Source organism: Trichomycterus rosablanca, chromosome 17, assembly GCF_030014385.1.
Source record: "Trichomycterus rosablanca isolate fTriRos1 chromosome 17, fTriRos1.hap1, whole genome shotgun sequence".
Taxonomy (NCBI): Eukaryota; Metazoa; Chordata; class Actinopteri; order Siluriformes; family Trichomycteridae; genus Trichomycterus; species Trichomycterus rosablanca.
The window spans coordinates 4,952,421-4,969,817 of NC_086004.1; the positions used below are offsets into that span (position 1 = coordinate 4,952,421).

The following is a 17,397-nucleotide window of genomic DNA, read 5'->3' on the forward strand; positions in this document are numbered from 1 at the left end:
TTTTAAACATTTTGGCATCTCAAAGAACAAAATATACACTGATGAGCCAAAACATTAGAACTAACCCCACCTTGCCAAAATGTGTAACACTCAGAAGTTGAAGGACCTGCTGGTAATGTTGTGGTACCAGATACTACAGGACTTTTTTCACAAGTTACTTTAAATGCACTTTTGTCCTTTAATAAATGTCGTACTATCATGTTGCACAACCTCAGAAAAACACAGTTGGTGCCACATTATCAGCTGCACCACTGCGACCCAAAATATTTCCCCCAAAATACAAGCATCTTTTTTAAAACTCATGTCGTACATTTGTTTCTTATGAAAAAAATAAATGAGATTTCACTTTATTAGAATACTTACTATTATTACTTACTATTAGTAATACTATGGTTTCTGAAATAATTCCCCCATTTATCCTTTACTACACCCCAAATGTTTTGTTTTCTTTTATTTTCATAATTTAATAAACTCGGTCGTCTGATATATGTATTGTAGAGTTTTTCTTTCCTGAATACAGTTTTTCAGAAGTCATACCCTGTGTGGCCAGAACTCGGTTTATATTTGAACACAAATGGTGCTGATTGTGTTTGATAAAGCAGATGTGCACATAAATAACCTAAAAAAGCCTGTAGTTCCTCTTTCTTTATTTGTAATTTTAAAAGGTAAAATTAATCAGGTTCTCTTAAACTATTAAATATAATTATGGACATAACTTGCCTGGAGTGGACATGCCTGTAATTTGTCCTGTTACCATTTTTCCAGGTGGTCGAGGACACATCGTAAACCCAGTCAGGATAAAGTACCTACTAAACAATCAAACAAACAAGCAAACATTTATTAATTCATTGTGTGATTAACCACTGCTTTATCCTGGTCAAGGCTGTGCTGGATATGATTAATTGGGCCAAAGTCACCCTGGACAGGTTGCCAGTCCATTACAGGGCACCCAGGGCAACCACCCACCCACCAACACTCACTCACTCTTACACACACACACATTCACACATACTCACACTTAAGGCACTTTAGTAGCTCCAGTTTGCGTGACTGCAAGGGAGGCAGGTTGGGAGGCAACCCAGGTGGGCACAGGGAAAACATTATGTATAATTCTCTCACTCACTTTCTTAACCGCTTATCCAATTAGGGGGGGGGGGGGGGGGTTATAGAGCCCATCCCAGCTTTTTAATGGGCGCAAGGCACACAGTAACACCCTCAATGGGGCGCCAGTCCATTGCAGGGCAGACACACACACACACACACATAAACACACACTTGAAAACAGTTCCTTAGTATTCTTGAACACACCCTCAAGCAGCATGGACACCAGCCACGCACACACACACACCCATTCACCTATAGGGCAATTCAGTGTCTCCAATTAACCTGACTGCATGTTTTTGGACTGTGGGAGGAAACCCAGACAGACACAGGGAGAACGTTATATATATAATTAATAAATACAATTAATTCTGAATATGTTTAGGCTTTTTTTAATTTGCCCCTAAATATAAATTTTCCAAACCCTTAATTTGAAACCAAATCTGGATCTAGGTGTTTTTCATTTTAATTTCAGTTCTTATAATTAATTAAAGACTTTATTTTCACAGTTTGAGTTAAATATATTAGTAGTTTTATAGGTTAAAGTTTTAAAATACCTGCACATTAAAAAAACCCATTCATTTGACTTCTGCTAACTGCTTTGCGTTTGTTTTACAGCTGTAATGACACGATTGCTGCTAAGTGGAGGATGTTTGGTGGTTGATTGGCGTTAATTTAAGCCAATGGCGTGCAATGTGGGCGGGATTATGCTAATGACCTCAGAGGGGCAGATGGTAGATGAACAGCTGGAGGATGAAGCGCATCAGAGCATCGCACTGAAACTGCTGTACAGATCCAGAACTTCTGCAGAGCTGCTTCTCCTTCACTAACCCCTGCACCATCATCATCATCAGGTTAGATTTATAACTCTTACATTAGAACTCTTACATTAGAACTCTTTCATTAGAACTCTTACATTAGAACTCTTACATTAGAACTCTTACATTAGAAGTAAACAGAATTGGATGACTGATGAAACCCAAGATCTGCCCATGTACAGATATGTTTGTCTTGTGAAGTGAAATATGCAGCATGTTTTGGTGTTTGTTGGATGTTTAATGTATATCTTTACTTCTCACCTGGTAAATCTTTAATAACTGAATTGTGTTTAAAGTAGCATATGTGCACTATAAGAGTCGTGCATAATTCAACCCATGTTTCAAGTTTCTTTCTGTTATGTCTGTCAACTTTTACTTTTTTCCTGTTGCATATTTTGATTTTATGTTTAGATTAATTAGTTAATGTACTTTATGTACTTGTGTAATACATAACTGATCATAATTGATAAAATCAGTGTAACACATAACTGAACCACTAGGGGTCTATTTTGATTTGCGCACAATGAAGTATAATTTATTAATTAATATTTATTTTATACACAAATATATTTTGTGTTAACGCTTTTAAGTTTAAGTGTAATACATGCAGCCTGTAAGAGAGGCGTATGTCATGGCAGTCTTGGAATGTAAATTATTTTTGCAACTTAGAATAACAATGTGGTGGTGCAGAAATGTATTCCATGTGATTTAACTTTGTGGCAAGGCCTTCTAATTTCTTGTTAGTAATTATGAATGATGGTGGTGACTTCCGTTGTCTAAATAAATAGGAGAATATATTGGGATATTAAAATCCCAAACTGACACCTAATGCAAAGGATAAGCTAAATGCTCCACAATAAATGTCTTTAAAAGTTTGACTTTAGTTGTAAAGTAGGATTTAATTTGTAATGAACTGCACCCCACTGAACTGTGTTTTTACATCTTGACCCATTTTACCTTGAACAGCATAGCAAAATGCACTTTAAAAATGCAAAAAGCATTTTAATACAGTAGTTAGGAGTTTGAAATTCATATCCATTTGCGTGCCACATTCATACCCACCAGCAAGAGACTTATTTTCTGTCATTAAATATAATTATTGTGGTGAAATAAACCACTGACTCATGACTGTTGCTATCAAAACTGTTGATGCTTCAGTAACCAGGGCTTGAATAATACCTCAGTTTACTGTCTGTGTAAAGTTTCTTCAAGATATTTGAATTTTCCTTTACCTTCCTAAAGCTGGTTACTGTAAACTTCCCCCGGGGATGATTCTGATTGAGTGTATAGGCATCTTCCTTTTAATAGTCAGTGGTTTACTATCCTTTTCACCTTGCATTATTTGGATAGGACAAACCTAAATGAGCCTGACCAGGATGAGGCAGGTTACTAAAAAGTGTGAATGACTGCACAGTAAAATGGTACTGGTTTGTAAAATTGTGAATTCAGTTTTTAAAAATGTAAAAGACTGTCCAAAGCATGTCATTGTCTGTATTTTCACCCCAGAAAAATTAAATGGCAATAAAAACATGCAACTTTATTATTTATATTTAAGGCATAATACATACTAATACTAAATACAGGACTCAAGTGCTTATACACAGAGATAATTTAAAGTAGCTAATCCACCCACTGGCTTTTATTTTGGAAGGTAATAGAAAATGTACCTAACATGCCAAGCTCAACAGTGACGATAACTGAGAACTCAAACCAAACACAAGTGTTCAAGATCCAGGATCTGTGCAGCACTTACACTATCCTGATGTCATGTGTAACAGATATTATATTGTTCCCTACAGCACCATACAATTATGCACATTTGTTCTAAAGTGTAACACATCAACAGGTGTTTATATCTCCTCGTGTAGACTGTACTACTCAGTCCTGTCTGCAGCAGTTTTGTGGATGAATGTATACTTTCCTATGCAAATACAAGTCTGGCTTTCTATTTTTGACTGAGTTTAGTTTCTTATCTGCTCAGTGTCTCTGAGGAGCAGCCATGAAGTTTCACACTGACATTGCATTTTAGTGTGTGTTTACAGAGGCAACAAATCTGAATGGACAGAATATTGATGAATAAGTTTTGCCTTAAACATGAGCTGAATAAAACTGATTATATGGTTCAGTTTTTAGAACCGGTCCTGCCAGTCAAAGGCTTTTGAGCAGTTTTTAATAAGGCATTACGATTATTGTTGAGGAGAAGAGACATTAACATTATATTAAATTACATATAATATTTTGGTAACACTTTATCTAAACAGTTACTCAACACTGTAAAACACTAAACTGTGAAAGAAGCTGAAAATGTGCTGGCTGAAAATTACCAAAACATTTTCAATAAAATTCCTGTAGCTACATGTGGCAATAAATCAAGTTCTTATGTCACACTTTTAACAGTATGGTGAATTTACACCTTTACAGAGGTTGAAGCAGAGATTATTTGCATTAAAAATGTTTACTGTTGGGTGCTCAGGTGGCGCATTTGTCCATTGCACTAGCCCACCACCGCTGGGATCCAGGTTTAAAGTTCAGTAGTGCTAGTAATGATTATTTTTTAATACTTTAACTACAACTCACATCCTAAAATTTAGAGTAATGTTTTCCGCAGAGACATTGAGATTGTTATAATGCGTTGAAATGTTGCGTTGTAATAATGTGAAATTTAGACCTGTATCATCAAAGCAATTCTGTCTTACTTGGGAGGTATCCAGATTACACACTACACTTCCAAGTGAAAACTGGAAGGTGACTTGAGGTGAGGTTTGAATCCATGTCAAAGACCCTGGTGCTGTTGCGCAGCTACCATTATCACCGCACCACCAATTTGGCTTTTTTTGATGGTTTCCAGTAAAATATTTCTTGTACTAATCCGTATTTAAATAAACAGATGACTGGGCATTTCCAAGAATTTTTATTATTTTCAAAAAAAGAATTTAATATAAGTAAAAAACACATTGCAGGTTCGCTGGCCGATCAAACTGGCCTTTTTAAGTAGCTTCTTCTTAATAGATCATACATTGCAAACAAATAGGCTGAGTGGTATTATTTTATTATTATATTGTATTATTATAATTATTTTGTATTTATTAAACACAATCGTGTATATGACTGTGTAAAATGCTTAATAGTTCATGTTATAAACCAGGCTGTGGAGACTCTGTGCAGTTATGATGAAACTGTTTGCTGTTGGTGTTAAAACACTGTTGGTCCTGTGAGGGTCCAGCAATTAGTCTGTCATGGTTCCTGTGGGAGAAATGCTGTGGTTCTCTGACTGCTTTGTGTTTGTTAGTCTTCTTTTCCACTGGTTGGCCTCTGGGAGGCATTGAGAGGAAGCTGTGATGATAAAGTGCCAGCGCTAACCGAAAATATGTGAGGGTTTCAAGATTGTGTGATAAATTCTTAAAGCTTTAAATGATACTAAAACCTCTGGTACTGGACCAGTGACTGATGGGAAAAAGTACCAGATGTGCTTGATGCAGTGATGAATAGCCAACTCTTTCTTTAGTGTTGACGCTTTAGAATAAAGATAATAATTAATAATGATAAATAAAATATATTACATACAGTCGAGAAAAAAGTCTATTAATGCATTGCAGTAAAAGCCTCAAATACAGAAGTGTTCACTGTAATTTTATCTGCCAATGGTTGCACCTGGCCCACAGACTGAACATTAAGAAATCCTAATATTTTGTGTTTTACAGTTAAAATAAAGTGAATAAATTCGCTGCAACCCAAGAGGCCAGAATTAGGCAGGATATGGTATAAAGAATATATGTACATAAGAATATTTAAATATTATGGGATTGCTTTTGCTTTCACTAGCTTCTTTGCTTCGCTCATGCGTCTCATAGCAAAGGACTCAACACTGTTCACAGATTAATTACACCGTACAACCATGTAGAATATTTACTGCAGTGTTTACTACAATATATTATAATAATATTTGTAATCCTATGTTAATATATTAAGTGTAGAAGAGCACACACATATTTGACCAAATATGAAAACCAGCTTTTGACTGAAAAGTCACATATTTTTACAGACATACTTTACACATTTTCCTAAAGCAGTGATTATTAATGAGAAACATGTGTCATCTGCTGTATTTACCACTTTTATGTACATTTATTGCTGTATCTATACATTTTTGTATGCTCACAAAGCACGTAGCTATACCTGTCTTGATGTGTGTCTTGTACAGACATTTCAGTTGATCCAGCTTGACCACACCACCCATGGCCTGGTTATATCTCAGCACAACAGAAAAAGTACATTTTGATGCTCTATAGCGTTTTTCTTTCTCTCTGGATACACTGTGAATGCAAAGTAAAATTTTATCATCTGGTCGGTGATTCTGATTGATTAATAGGGTATGGTGAGGTGAAAAAAGGCTACAATCAGTAACTGTATACCTACAAAGTTTATCTGTATGGTAGATTGTCTTATGAAATAATAAATGAAAGTGTGTACCTTAAGAAGTGCTCTGTGAGTGCATGTGTTCCATTATAAAGCAAGCGTTCACAACCTGTAAGTGCGGCCAGGTCTTCTGAACCAGTGATTATGCTTAAACGTATGTGAGCTGCTGGTGACACAAATTTTTTTTTGTTGCAGCCTATCCGACATAAAAGCTGAGGACTTGTGTTCTAAAGTGTTACCTACAGTTTTTATAGCTGGTACATGTTAATAATTAAAAGATGTGATTAACATTCGGCATAATTGTGATTTTTGTGTGTTGTTTCCTTTGCTTTGTCCACCTTTGTAAACCACAGTTTAAGATGGACAGGATCTGTGTACTTATTTGCACTTGCTGATCTTTAGCTTTAATTATGGACTTACTGTACTATTTTTTTTTTTTTACTGGGGTATTAGTAAAGATGAGGAACTAAGCAACAGGTTTGTGATAAACATCTTATATAGCTGAGGCCACTTCCCCACATTTCTATTCATATCTGTGCACACCAACTGTCCAGTAACACACACTCACCTGTGAAATAAACAGATATAGTTAATCATGTTATTTTGGGTCAGAATGCAAACCGTTCTAGATTTCTATGGATATTTCTTGTGCATCAGGATGCCAGGAGTGGGCAAAAGGGCAGCAGGCATTACTGGGTCATGGGAACCGAGGCGCCATATCCGTTCACCATTGGGTCAGAAGTTCCAAAAATAGGCCAGGTCAAATAAGTCTAGTATGTAAGAGGGGGTGTAGTGGTGGATCTCAGACATTTTGCATCTTTTCTCCTAAAACATGAAGTGTGTTCTATACAGAGGAATCTGGTAACCAACCACATACTAAATTTTTTTTTTTTAGAAAAACGGGACCATTGAAGAGCAATGACACTCTGATCTTATCATAGTTTACTAAATATAAAAGAGGAACTACCATGTACCATGCTATTCAAGACTATATAAGGTTTGGACTTGCATTGTATGGCTAAAGGTTTGGCCACCCCACCTGAAGATCACATATATATGTATATGTTAAATGTTACATCCACAATTATAGGGACCACTAATATAGTGATAGATTACTGTTCTTGGAACAATTTCCTTTGAGTTTTTACTGCCAGTGTTAATATTTCTTGGCTGGAGTGCAAGTTGCTTTTTTTTTTTTTTTTTACTAAGGTCAACCAATCTTTTCTCTATTGAGCTTAAAGTTAAATGATAGAGTATTTCCCAAAGTTGGAGCATTTCCTTTCTGTATGTTTATTGTATTCTGTACTTACTTTAGCACTTAACCTTTTATGACCAAACATTGCATAACTCAGCTGCTGTTGATCCTAGACCCTGGAGCAGAACTCCAGGTTGTTAAACAAATCTTCTCGGTTTAAGGAAACTTCAGTGGCCTGCACAAACCTGACTGAACAGCTTTGGAATAAACTGGAGCATCAATTGATGCTTTCTTGTCCGACATCAGTGCCCAGCCATTCAAATGCTTTTTCAATTAAATGGGCACAGAGTCTCAGAGAAATACAAAATCTTCTGAGAAGAGTGGCTGTTGTTATAGCTGAAAAGATCACATAGACATCACTATTTACCATAAGTATATGGACATAAGTATAACGAAATCTAACAATACATTTGGGCAGTTTATCCCATTCTTTATGGCAAATCTACCTGTGAACTGCTTTTTAGGTCTCTTGTCAATGGTTCATGTTGATATGTATTTTCTTAATGTTAGAACTGGTATTGTGTTTCCAGTCAACATTTAAAGTTTTGCTAATTTTGTTAAAGAACAGGCAAATGCTTAAGTGACTCAAATTTCACGAAGCAGTTTAAAACAGTTGAACTTAGTTTAATGTTGGCAGTTTCTATGATTTGGTATGGTTGACATTTGCACAGAATTGGCCACATGTGCACTGAAACTGGATTTTAGTTTTTTTTTTAATTGGCCCCAACTCTTACTTTAATCATACTCTCATTGTCAAACAACTAGGCTTTGCTCGCTGTTTTATTTGTAGTTTGTTTTAATGCCCTTGGCCGCTTGTAAAGACTTTTAGATGTACTATTAGGGTACAGTTTGCTTGTGAGAGATCAGGGGGCGGACAGGAACTTAACCCGTACTGAGACGTGCTGTTATTTTAACTTAGGATACAAAACTGCTTATTCTACCTTTAAATGGAGATGCCATATTTTTAACCCAGTGCCCAGTGGAAATGTTCACACTCACCCTGGGACCATGCAGACTGTGTGGGTGTTATTCTGGACTAACTTTAGTCACTGATTCTTCTCAGGGGTGCAAATAAACACTTGTAGATGATGCCAGGACGATGGGACTCACTGCACTGTAACTCAAGATATAAAATGAATGAATGAATAATTGAATGATTGGAGGATTTAAGTGATGCTGCATTTAGCCATTTATGTATTATGTCTGTAATGTCTAAGTTAGTTTATTCATTAATAAAAATATTTTTTACATAATTATTTGTTCAAACAGCGGCATTGTCACAGCATAATGTAAACTGAGAGTTGATTTTTTACAGCATAGTAAAGAAAGGACAGCTGACCCACTGACATCATGGGCCGAAAGAAGATTCAGATTTCCCGTATTCTTGATCAACGAAACCGTCAGGTATGGCTGTATAGTTACTTCATATTTAAACATTCATTAGCAATGTTTAACTGGTAACTTTTGTCTTGAAATTTAAACATTTAGCAAAGATTTTATAAAATTTGTTTGATTCAACCCATACCAACTAAATACCTGAATTTGACTTTTTAAAAAGAAAAGAAAAAAAGAAAAAATATTCAGGTCACACTAATAGTCATATTTCTAATTGTTCAGATAGAATAAAGTTTTAGAATAAAGTTTCAATTTGGATACATGTCTTTATAAAACAATTTTTTTGAGTTGATCCACATAGTAAACTTTTTATTGTTGTTTTCAATTAAAAGTTTAATAAAATCATTATTTTTGTAATGAAATTATTCACAATTATTAATATTAAAAATATGTTATAATTGCACTAAATTAATAATAATTAAAGTTTATACTGTAAAAGTTCTTTACTGTACATGTTTATTGTATGTAAATGATTAGATCATGTTATGCTCATATTTTGAAAAGCTTTTACATAATGTTTTGAACTTTTTATTTAATTTTTAAATAAAATATAATTAAATAAAACAGCATGCAGGTCAGGCATGGAACTTGCATGTTGGTAGGATTAGTTTAACTAATTAGGAAACATTCGAGGGAATAATGAATTCTGGTGCATTAAATCAGAAACTGGGCAGTTATATGTTTTAACTGTGATGTGATATATTTATAATCTTCCTTTCTTTTTTCTCTTTCTGTTTTTATTTAACTGACTTTGTACTTAGTGTTCATGTGACTAAGGACACTCAGATTTATACATGTGAAGATATCTGGGATTGTACAGGGTAAAAGAACAGCATGTTACTATGAAATAGTAAAATAATAGTGCATAAAAGCTATTTTTATAACTGTATAACTGTGATATGGAACTAAAATGATTGTGGTTGCAGTGTTAACAGTTATAATACAGTCTTTCTCAGTTTGGTTGTTTGATGCTCTCTGTACTGTAAGTTTTTTAGAAACACAGTTGTCTCTGGATTATCCCTAATACACAGCTGAACCCTGAGAGATGGTACAGGTGTACTCTAACATTAAATCTAAAACTGACCCTCTAACAAAGACCTGTGGTTCCTCTAGGTGACATTTACCAAGCGTAAGTTTGGCCTGATGAAAAAAGCCTACGAGCTGAGTGTGCTGTGTGACTGCGAGATCGCCCTCATCATCTTCAACAGCACCAATCGCCTCTTCCAGTACGCCAGCACTGACATGGATAAAGTTTTGCTCAAATATACAGAGTACAGCGAGCCTCACGAGAGCCGCACTAACCACGACATACTGGAGGTACACTCATGTTCTACTGCTGATTTTGACAGGAAGAGTTTATGAGTCTTATTTACTCTTCATATTTGTCTTTTGTTGTTGGAAGAAATATTATTATATAAATGTCAGAAGACACAGTTATGTGTTATGTTAAAACATTTGTCTCCATTTTTGGGCCACCTGAAGACTTTACGCAGGAAAGGGCTCGGCTTGGAGGGATCTGATCTTGATCATGAAGATGGCATGCAGACAGGACAGGAGAAATATCTGCTAAATGAAGGAATGGACCTCTCCATCACCCGACAACGATACTATGTTAGTACTATCAAAAGAGTTTAAACTGAGAACTGTGTGTGTGTCACTTCTTTTTGACTTTTTGTATTTACTACCACCTTACAGCTAAATTGGGTGTGACTGTGGCACTGGCAATGTGGGTTCTATATACATAGGTTTGATCCTTGCCTCTGGTCAGTCTCTGTAAGGGGTTTGCAGGAGGTTGACCAGTTGTTATTAAACATCAGTAAATAAGATCTAAACGATGTGCCGATTTTTCTCGACAGCCTCCTTCTCTCCTTACATCAGAGACTCAGCTGCTGATGGGTGTTGGCTGTGAGAACGGGCACCCATCAAACCCGAGCCTGGGAGCGAACCGAGCTCCAGCCTTTAAGCCTTTAAGCTCCAGGCCTGGATCTACTGGCCCTGCAGGACCCAACACACACACTGCACTTATGGCTTCACATACAGGTACATTTTTGTGTACTTAAAAAAAGTGCAATCTATTTATTTTTATGTGATTTCATTTATGTTAGCTGGTATGACTTTAGGAAAATAATTTAAAGGGAATATTGAGAAATTTTATGAAATACAAAGAATATGAGTTCAGAATTAAATGTTAAAAAGAAACTGTTAATAAACATACTGGAACAGAAACTGTTGCTGCAGTTAGAGGTTTGAAGTATACAATTTCCTTTCTATAATTCATTTATTTCACCTGTTAGCAAATTAATTCAGTAATTAGAAGGGGTGTCCCAATGTTTTAGTGCATAAAATGTAGAAACAGTTTCACTAGTGGTCTTAGACCCCTGTACATGCCCTTACACGTAGATGTTAGTTATCAGTGTAGGTGTTCAGATAACTTTAATAGACATAAGTGTGGTTTTGTATGACTGGTAGTAATGACTAAATTATCTACAAATGTGTTTCTGATGGAACAGATTTAATTTCTTCAAGCACTTTGCCTGGATGTAAGAAAAAGAAGACTTAATCTCTTACCTTGCTTAAAAATGTGTGCAAATCAGTTTCTGTTATAAAGCAAGGCATTGAGGCTTACAGTAAGTAAACCTTTAATATATTCAAGCTTTGAACACAGGAAGTACAGCTATGAACCAGAACTCATACACACTTTCACACAAACTCTCACAATCACATGTGAAACAGTAGTTGGAGGCAGATCTGTGGTTTTTGTGCAGAAAACTGCACCTGCTGGACATCTTGAAGCAGCCTTTAGCTCAAACCGTGTACTGTTATTAACAGCAATGCACATCGATTCACCGAGCTGAAGCAGCCGACCACAGGTCATGGTTCACTCCAGTTTTTAGTACTAAGCTCTGTGATGCTATGTTTGGACTGTATCCACCTTTGACATGAAGTCGTATGTGCACCGGGTTCTAGCTGTAAAGTTGCACCGACTGAGTGCAGCTGAATGTGCATGGGGCGCAGTTAACGCCTCTGGTTCGTATCACATATACAGATGTGACACGTCGATACTGAACTGACGGTCTGCTATAGAAATGACTTCTGCTTTCAGACAGAGAGTGTGAGAGGCAGAGATGGAGGGGGGATAAAGTGAAAAAGAAATTCACCCACATCTTGTTTTCACTTCCCATATGTCTGCGTGTGGGCGAAGGCATTGGCTATTCGATGTTTTCCCATGGCAACCTGAGCAGAGCGCTGGAGATGAAGACTCCACCTCCTCTGAGTTTGACCAGCGAAGGGCGCCGTGTCGAAGGTCATCCAGGAATGGGCGGAGCGCGTGGAAATTTGAACAGTGCGGTGAGAGATTCTGCCAGTTATTACATTATTATTATTATTATGTGTTTTTGTGAGATCTTGCAGCTGTTTGTTACAAATACAATCAGTTCCTGTTTTAGCAGATTTCCAGTAAACTAAAGTGGAACTTTTATAATTGACTTTTTTTTTTGCAATGTTTGAATTTATTTGATTTTTATACATGACAAAATGTACAATTAATTTATTTATTAATTCATCATTATTTATTTTCATTAAATGTTTCATCCAGGTGGGCGGCACGGTGGCTCAGTGGGTAGCACTGTCGCCTCACAGCAAGAAGGTCCTGGGTTCGATCCCCAGACGGGGTGGTCTGGGTCCTTTCTGTGTGGAGTTTGCATGTTCTCCCTGTGTCTGCCTGGGTTTCCTCCGGGTGCTCCGGTTTCCTCCCACAGTCCAAAAACATGCAGTCAGGTTAATTGGAGACACTGAATTGCCCTATAGCTGCTGGTCTATCCTGTACCCTTGCCTAATAAAATGCACATTAGGCATTTTATTAGTTACATTCACCATGTAGGTCTACCTGTGCAGATGCTGGACTGGCTAATGAAAACATGTGACAGACAAGCTTCCCAGCCAAGCAGGCACCGTTGATCAGCCAGCAGAGGTCGTAATTGCAGCAGATATGAAGAATCCCCTTAAACTTTCCCACCCTAATACGAGCAAATTATTGTCGATGTAGGCCGTGTGTTGCTGGCCGGCTGTTAGCAGAGCTGAAATTCGAACTCATGTATCATTATTTTTACTTGACTCTGAAGTACATGTGTTGTGTTTGTATCAGAGAGCTCTGTATCAGAGTATGCACTCTGGTGGACACATGGTGACCATGGGGAAGCCGTGGAATTATGGCACCTCAGGTAAACATCCAACTCTGTTTAAATCAGTTTTTATTATACTTAAATTCTAGAAAAAAGTACAATAACAGCCTACTGGCCTTTTCACCAGAGTTTTGCCATCCGGGATACCCAGTGGGCTTTCAGCGCAGCTCAGCAAATACCTGGCAGTCTTCTACACAGCAAGAACCCCAAGCATCAGGAATGCATACAGGGTGAGAACACTTCATACATGCCATAGTGTCTTAATGTTCATTTATTGTACACTATATGGTCAAAAATATTTGGGCACCAGACAATGAGCTTGTTGGACATCCGATTTTAAAAACAAGTGGTATTAAATTAGTGACCTCTGTGTGATCCTTTCAGCTATAACAACAGCTATAACAACTTGTAGAAAGTACTATAAAATAAAACCAACATAACTAAAAATAGCCACTAAGTTCTTTGTGTCACTGGAATGTTCTGTTTATTATCAGCATTAAAATTAGCTTTGAGATGTATCAGTTTATCTTTAGTGGATTTTCCTGGCAGGATTTCAGCTACATTTAAAGAAGTAATGCTTCAGTAATGTTTGATTTGCTTGAGTGTGGATGTAAACATGTTGATCAGATTTTGGTTTATACTGTATTATGTTTGCTCCTACATACAGAATGTCAGGTGGAGGCTGCTCTTACTCCTCACAAGGCTCCTCACCCTCGTCCCCACCTCAGGCTTTTCTCAACGTGAACATCAAATCAGAACGCAGCTCCCCTGTACACACACACTCCCCTGCTACACCTCCCGCCCATCATTCACCAGCAGGTGGTTCAGAGGGGATGAGCCGACCCCCTCCAGAGCCCTACAGGAGCATTGACAGGGGTGAGTTTCGGAAAGGAAGCTATGCAGAAGAGAAAGGAGAGCTGCCTGTAAAAAATATGGAGATTGGAAATGGGTGGCAAAGATAACAGTCCCAATGACGAATTTCATTTCCTTTATCTGTTGTCCCCTGAGCAAACTAATTAGCAGCGTTTTATAAAGAGTCGCTTAATATTTTGGTGGAACAGAAAACTGTGGTCAACCATTTTTTAAATTAATATTAAAAAGAAAAATAAAGCATATGGTAAAAATAACAGTGTTTCCTATTTTAAAATAGCTTTGTGTCTGTATCTTACAGCTTGAGATATTTTGTCCAATATTTTTTGCAGTTGAGATTTCTGTACTGATTTACTGGCCTTTGTGTTACATTTGTGTGTTACATTTCAGAGTGAGTGATGTTGGAAATAAATAAATAAATGGCAAAAATCTAAATCAACTCATGAGGATCAACAGTCAGTACATGTATACATGTATAAACCTTTATATAGAGGTTAGGGGCAAATCCTAAATGACTTCAAATTAACTGAATGTAGAGGAAATGATGTATGTTTTTATGGAGAGAGCCATTTGGGATTCAGCTGACCTCAGTTGTCACTGCTTTAAAAATGTAAGCTTTGGGCCGCTCAGGTGGCACAGCGGTAAAAACACACGCTGGAACCAGAGCTGGATCTCGAATACATCGTATTGAATCTCAGCTCTGCCTGCCGGCTAAGGCTGAGTGGCCACATGAACAACGATTGGCCTGTTGTTCAGATATGGGCGGGACTAAGCCAGATGGGGTCTATCTCTCATGACTGGTGCAATTATGACCTCTGCTGGCTGATTGATGGTGCCTGCACAGAGATGAGAAAAGAGTGCTCTCTCCTTACACAACGCTGAGCTGCACTGCACTCATCGAAGTGTAGGGGATAAGATTCATACGGCATGCTGCCCACCTGTTGGAGGGGGCGTGGGTTAGCTTTGTTCTCCTCAATCAGAGCAGGGATCGGCATTGGTGGAGAGGAAGCATGACGCAATCGGGCAATTGGACGCGCTAAAAATGGAGAACAAGGGGAGAAAATGCATAAAGAAAAAAAAATATGTAAAAAATGTAAGCTTACAAACTAAAAATGTTTATTTTGTGTTATTCTTTTATCTTACCGGAGCAGATAGAAGCCTGGTTTTGTATACAAAGTTGGCTTCCTATACATTTACAACATTTAGCGGATGCTTTTATCCAAAGCGACTTACAGTATACAGTCCAAGCAATTGAGGGTTTAAGAGCCTTGCCCAGCAGTGGCAACCTGGCAGTGGTGGGGTTTGAACCAGCAACCTTCTACTTACTAGTCCAGTACCCTAACCACTAGGCTACAACTGCCCTCATCCCCTGTCCTTTATCAACACAGTTATTTTGTTCCTTTAAATAAATGAATATCTAAGAAATTACATGCCTTAGAAATTTCTCAGGGATTCCAGCAACGGATGAACTTTAGCTTTTAATGACAAATGCACTATAAATATTTATATAATTTATAATAAATATCAAGTGTCTGTATCCACTGTGTCCAGTTCCAGTGCTCAGATAAACTTCATTTAGAAAGATTACAGCTCATTCGTTGTCTGGTGCCTTGCATCCAAATCCAAAGTTTCTTTTGTTTTCTCTTTTCAGATCTGTATTTTAAATAAACATAAATAAAGTCAAACTCTGTATCCGGCTGATCTGCTCACTGATCAGTGTTTCTACTTGTAATTATGCTGTTTAACATTATTTAATGTGTGTTAATGTGTTATTATTTTAGTAAACTTACAGCTCTGCTCTGTGATTTGTGTTTGCACGGTGTTTATTCTGCACTTCTGTTTGTCTGTGTTCACTGATGTTCAATATATTTACCACAAGAGGGCAGCACATGATCTACTATCCACCAGCCACTGAGTTTTGAATATTGTAAAAAATTTTCTTGATATCAGAATTAAAGCTTCATTTTTATGTTGTTTCCGTTTCAGTATTTAATTTATTAGGATTTTATTGTCATGTTTTACACACTTTGTTTACATTCATGACAGAACAGGTAATTAATTTCTGGTTACACATGATTCATCAGTTCAAGTTTAATGTCAAACACAGTCATGGACAATTTTGTATCTCCAATTCACCTCACCTGCATGTCTTTGGACTGCAGACACGGGGAGAACATGCAAACTCCACACAGAAAGGACCCGGACTGCCTGGGAATCGAACCCAGGACTTCCTTGTTGTGAGGCAACAGTGCTACCCACTAACCCACCGTGCCTCCCTAATATCAGTAATAACAACAACAATGAAAGTGATGATAAAATACTACTGTACTATTATTTATTTATTAGGATTTTAACATCATGTTTTACACTTTGGTTACATTCATGACAGAAACTGTAGTTACTCATTACACAAGATTCATCAGTTCAAGTTTAATGTTTAACACAGTCATGGACAATTTTGTATATCTAATTCACCTCACTTGCATGTCTTTGGACTGTGGGAGGAAACCGGAGCTCCCATAGTTAAAATTTTTTTCCAAAAGTAATAAGATCTATTTAATAAGTCATTGTTTATTTGCTGCATTATTATTATGTGTTGCAGTAGGCTGATCCACAGAACAAACAGTGCTGTCTGGAAGATGTGTTGTGTTGGTGCAGCATAGCTCCGGTGAACCAGGGTTCAGTACATGTTAACATCTGTGAGGAGATTGTACTCTGGGCAGTCTGGTTTCCTTATACATTTAAAAACATGTACATCTATTTGATACCGGGTGAGTCAAAATTATGTTAACACTTAATGGCGAAAACCATTTATTCACAAAACATAATTTATATGTGTAAGATGATTTACAGAACTGTCTCATCCTGTTCACCATCATGTTCAACACAAAAAACAGCGAGCAACAGTACCATTTGAAGCCCAGACACACACTTCACCGGGAATAGATCCATTAGTGATAATAGAATTTTGACTCACCCGGTATTTTCAATTGTCTCTACAGTAGATGTGAATGAGTGTTTGAGAGATTGGTGATTGGTGTGATGGACTGGCACCCTGTACAGGGTGGGTTTTTGTACCCAATACAGGCTTCAAATACACTGAAAATCTAAGCAATAAATTAAAATGGTTACTGAAGATGAACCACTGAGAGTCTTCATGTATGCAAAATTGTATAAAAATCCATTTTATCAGCTTACACACAAATCACAACACTATCATATCCTGATCTGAATCAACACGAAAACATGGCACGCTTCAGCTCACAGAGATAACACTGACACGTTCTATCTCACACCAGTCTGATCACAGCCTGAGCTCAATAAAGAATACAGACAGAATATAGACAGGAGTTACGTTGCT

At 37.2% G+C, this 17,397-nt stretch overlaps 1 protein-coding gene across 2 annotated transcripts; it reads left to right on the forward strand.

The window, feature by feature from the left end:
• The first annotated feature begins 1,809 nt into the window (after positions 1-1,809).
• On the forward strand, positions 1,810-16,722 carry mef2b (myocyte enhancer factor 2b). 2 transcript variants are annotated; one of them, XM_063012780.1, is made up of 10 exons: positions 1,810-1,955; positions 8,906-8,994; positions 10,099-10,302; positions 10,468-10,596; positions 10,842-11,025; positions 12,188-12,333; positions 13,130-13,205; positions 13,294-13,396; positions 13,834-14,042; positions 16,639-16,722. In XM_063012780.1, exons 2-10 carry the CDS (start codon positions 8,941-8,943, stop codon positions 16,644-16,646), a joined length of 1,113 nt encoding a protein of 370 aa, XP_062868850.1. In that variant the 5' UTR covers positions 1,810-1,955; positions 8,906-8,940; the 3' UTR covers positions 16,647-16,722. The 2 variants fall into 2 exon arrangements, with proteins under 2 accessions (XP_062868850.1, XP_062868849.1); XM_063012779.1 differs by lacking the exon at positions 16,639-16,722 and having other exon boundaries at positions 13,834-14,291.
• The last annotated feature ends 675 nt before the right edge of the window (positions 16,723-17,397 follow it).

Coding starts and splice junctions, on each gene's coding strand:
- mef2b (XM_063012779.1), top strand. CDS start 8,941: ATGGGCCGAAAGAAGATTCAGATTTCCCGTATTCTTGATCAACGAAAC. Junction 13,206..13,293: donor GTGGAATTATGGCACCTCAG/GTAAACATCCAA, acceptor CCTTTTCACCAG/AGTTTTGCCATCCGGGATAC. Junction 13,397..13,833: donor GCATCAGGAATGCATACAGG/GTGAGAACACTT, acceptor TCCTACATACAG/AATGTCAGGTGGAGGCTGCT.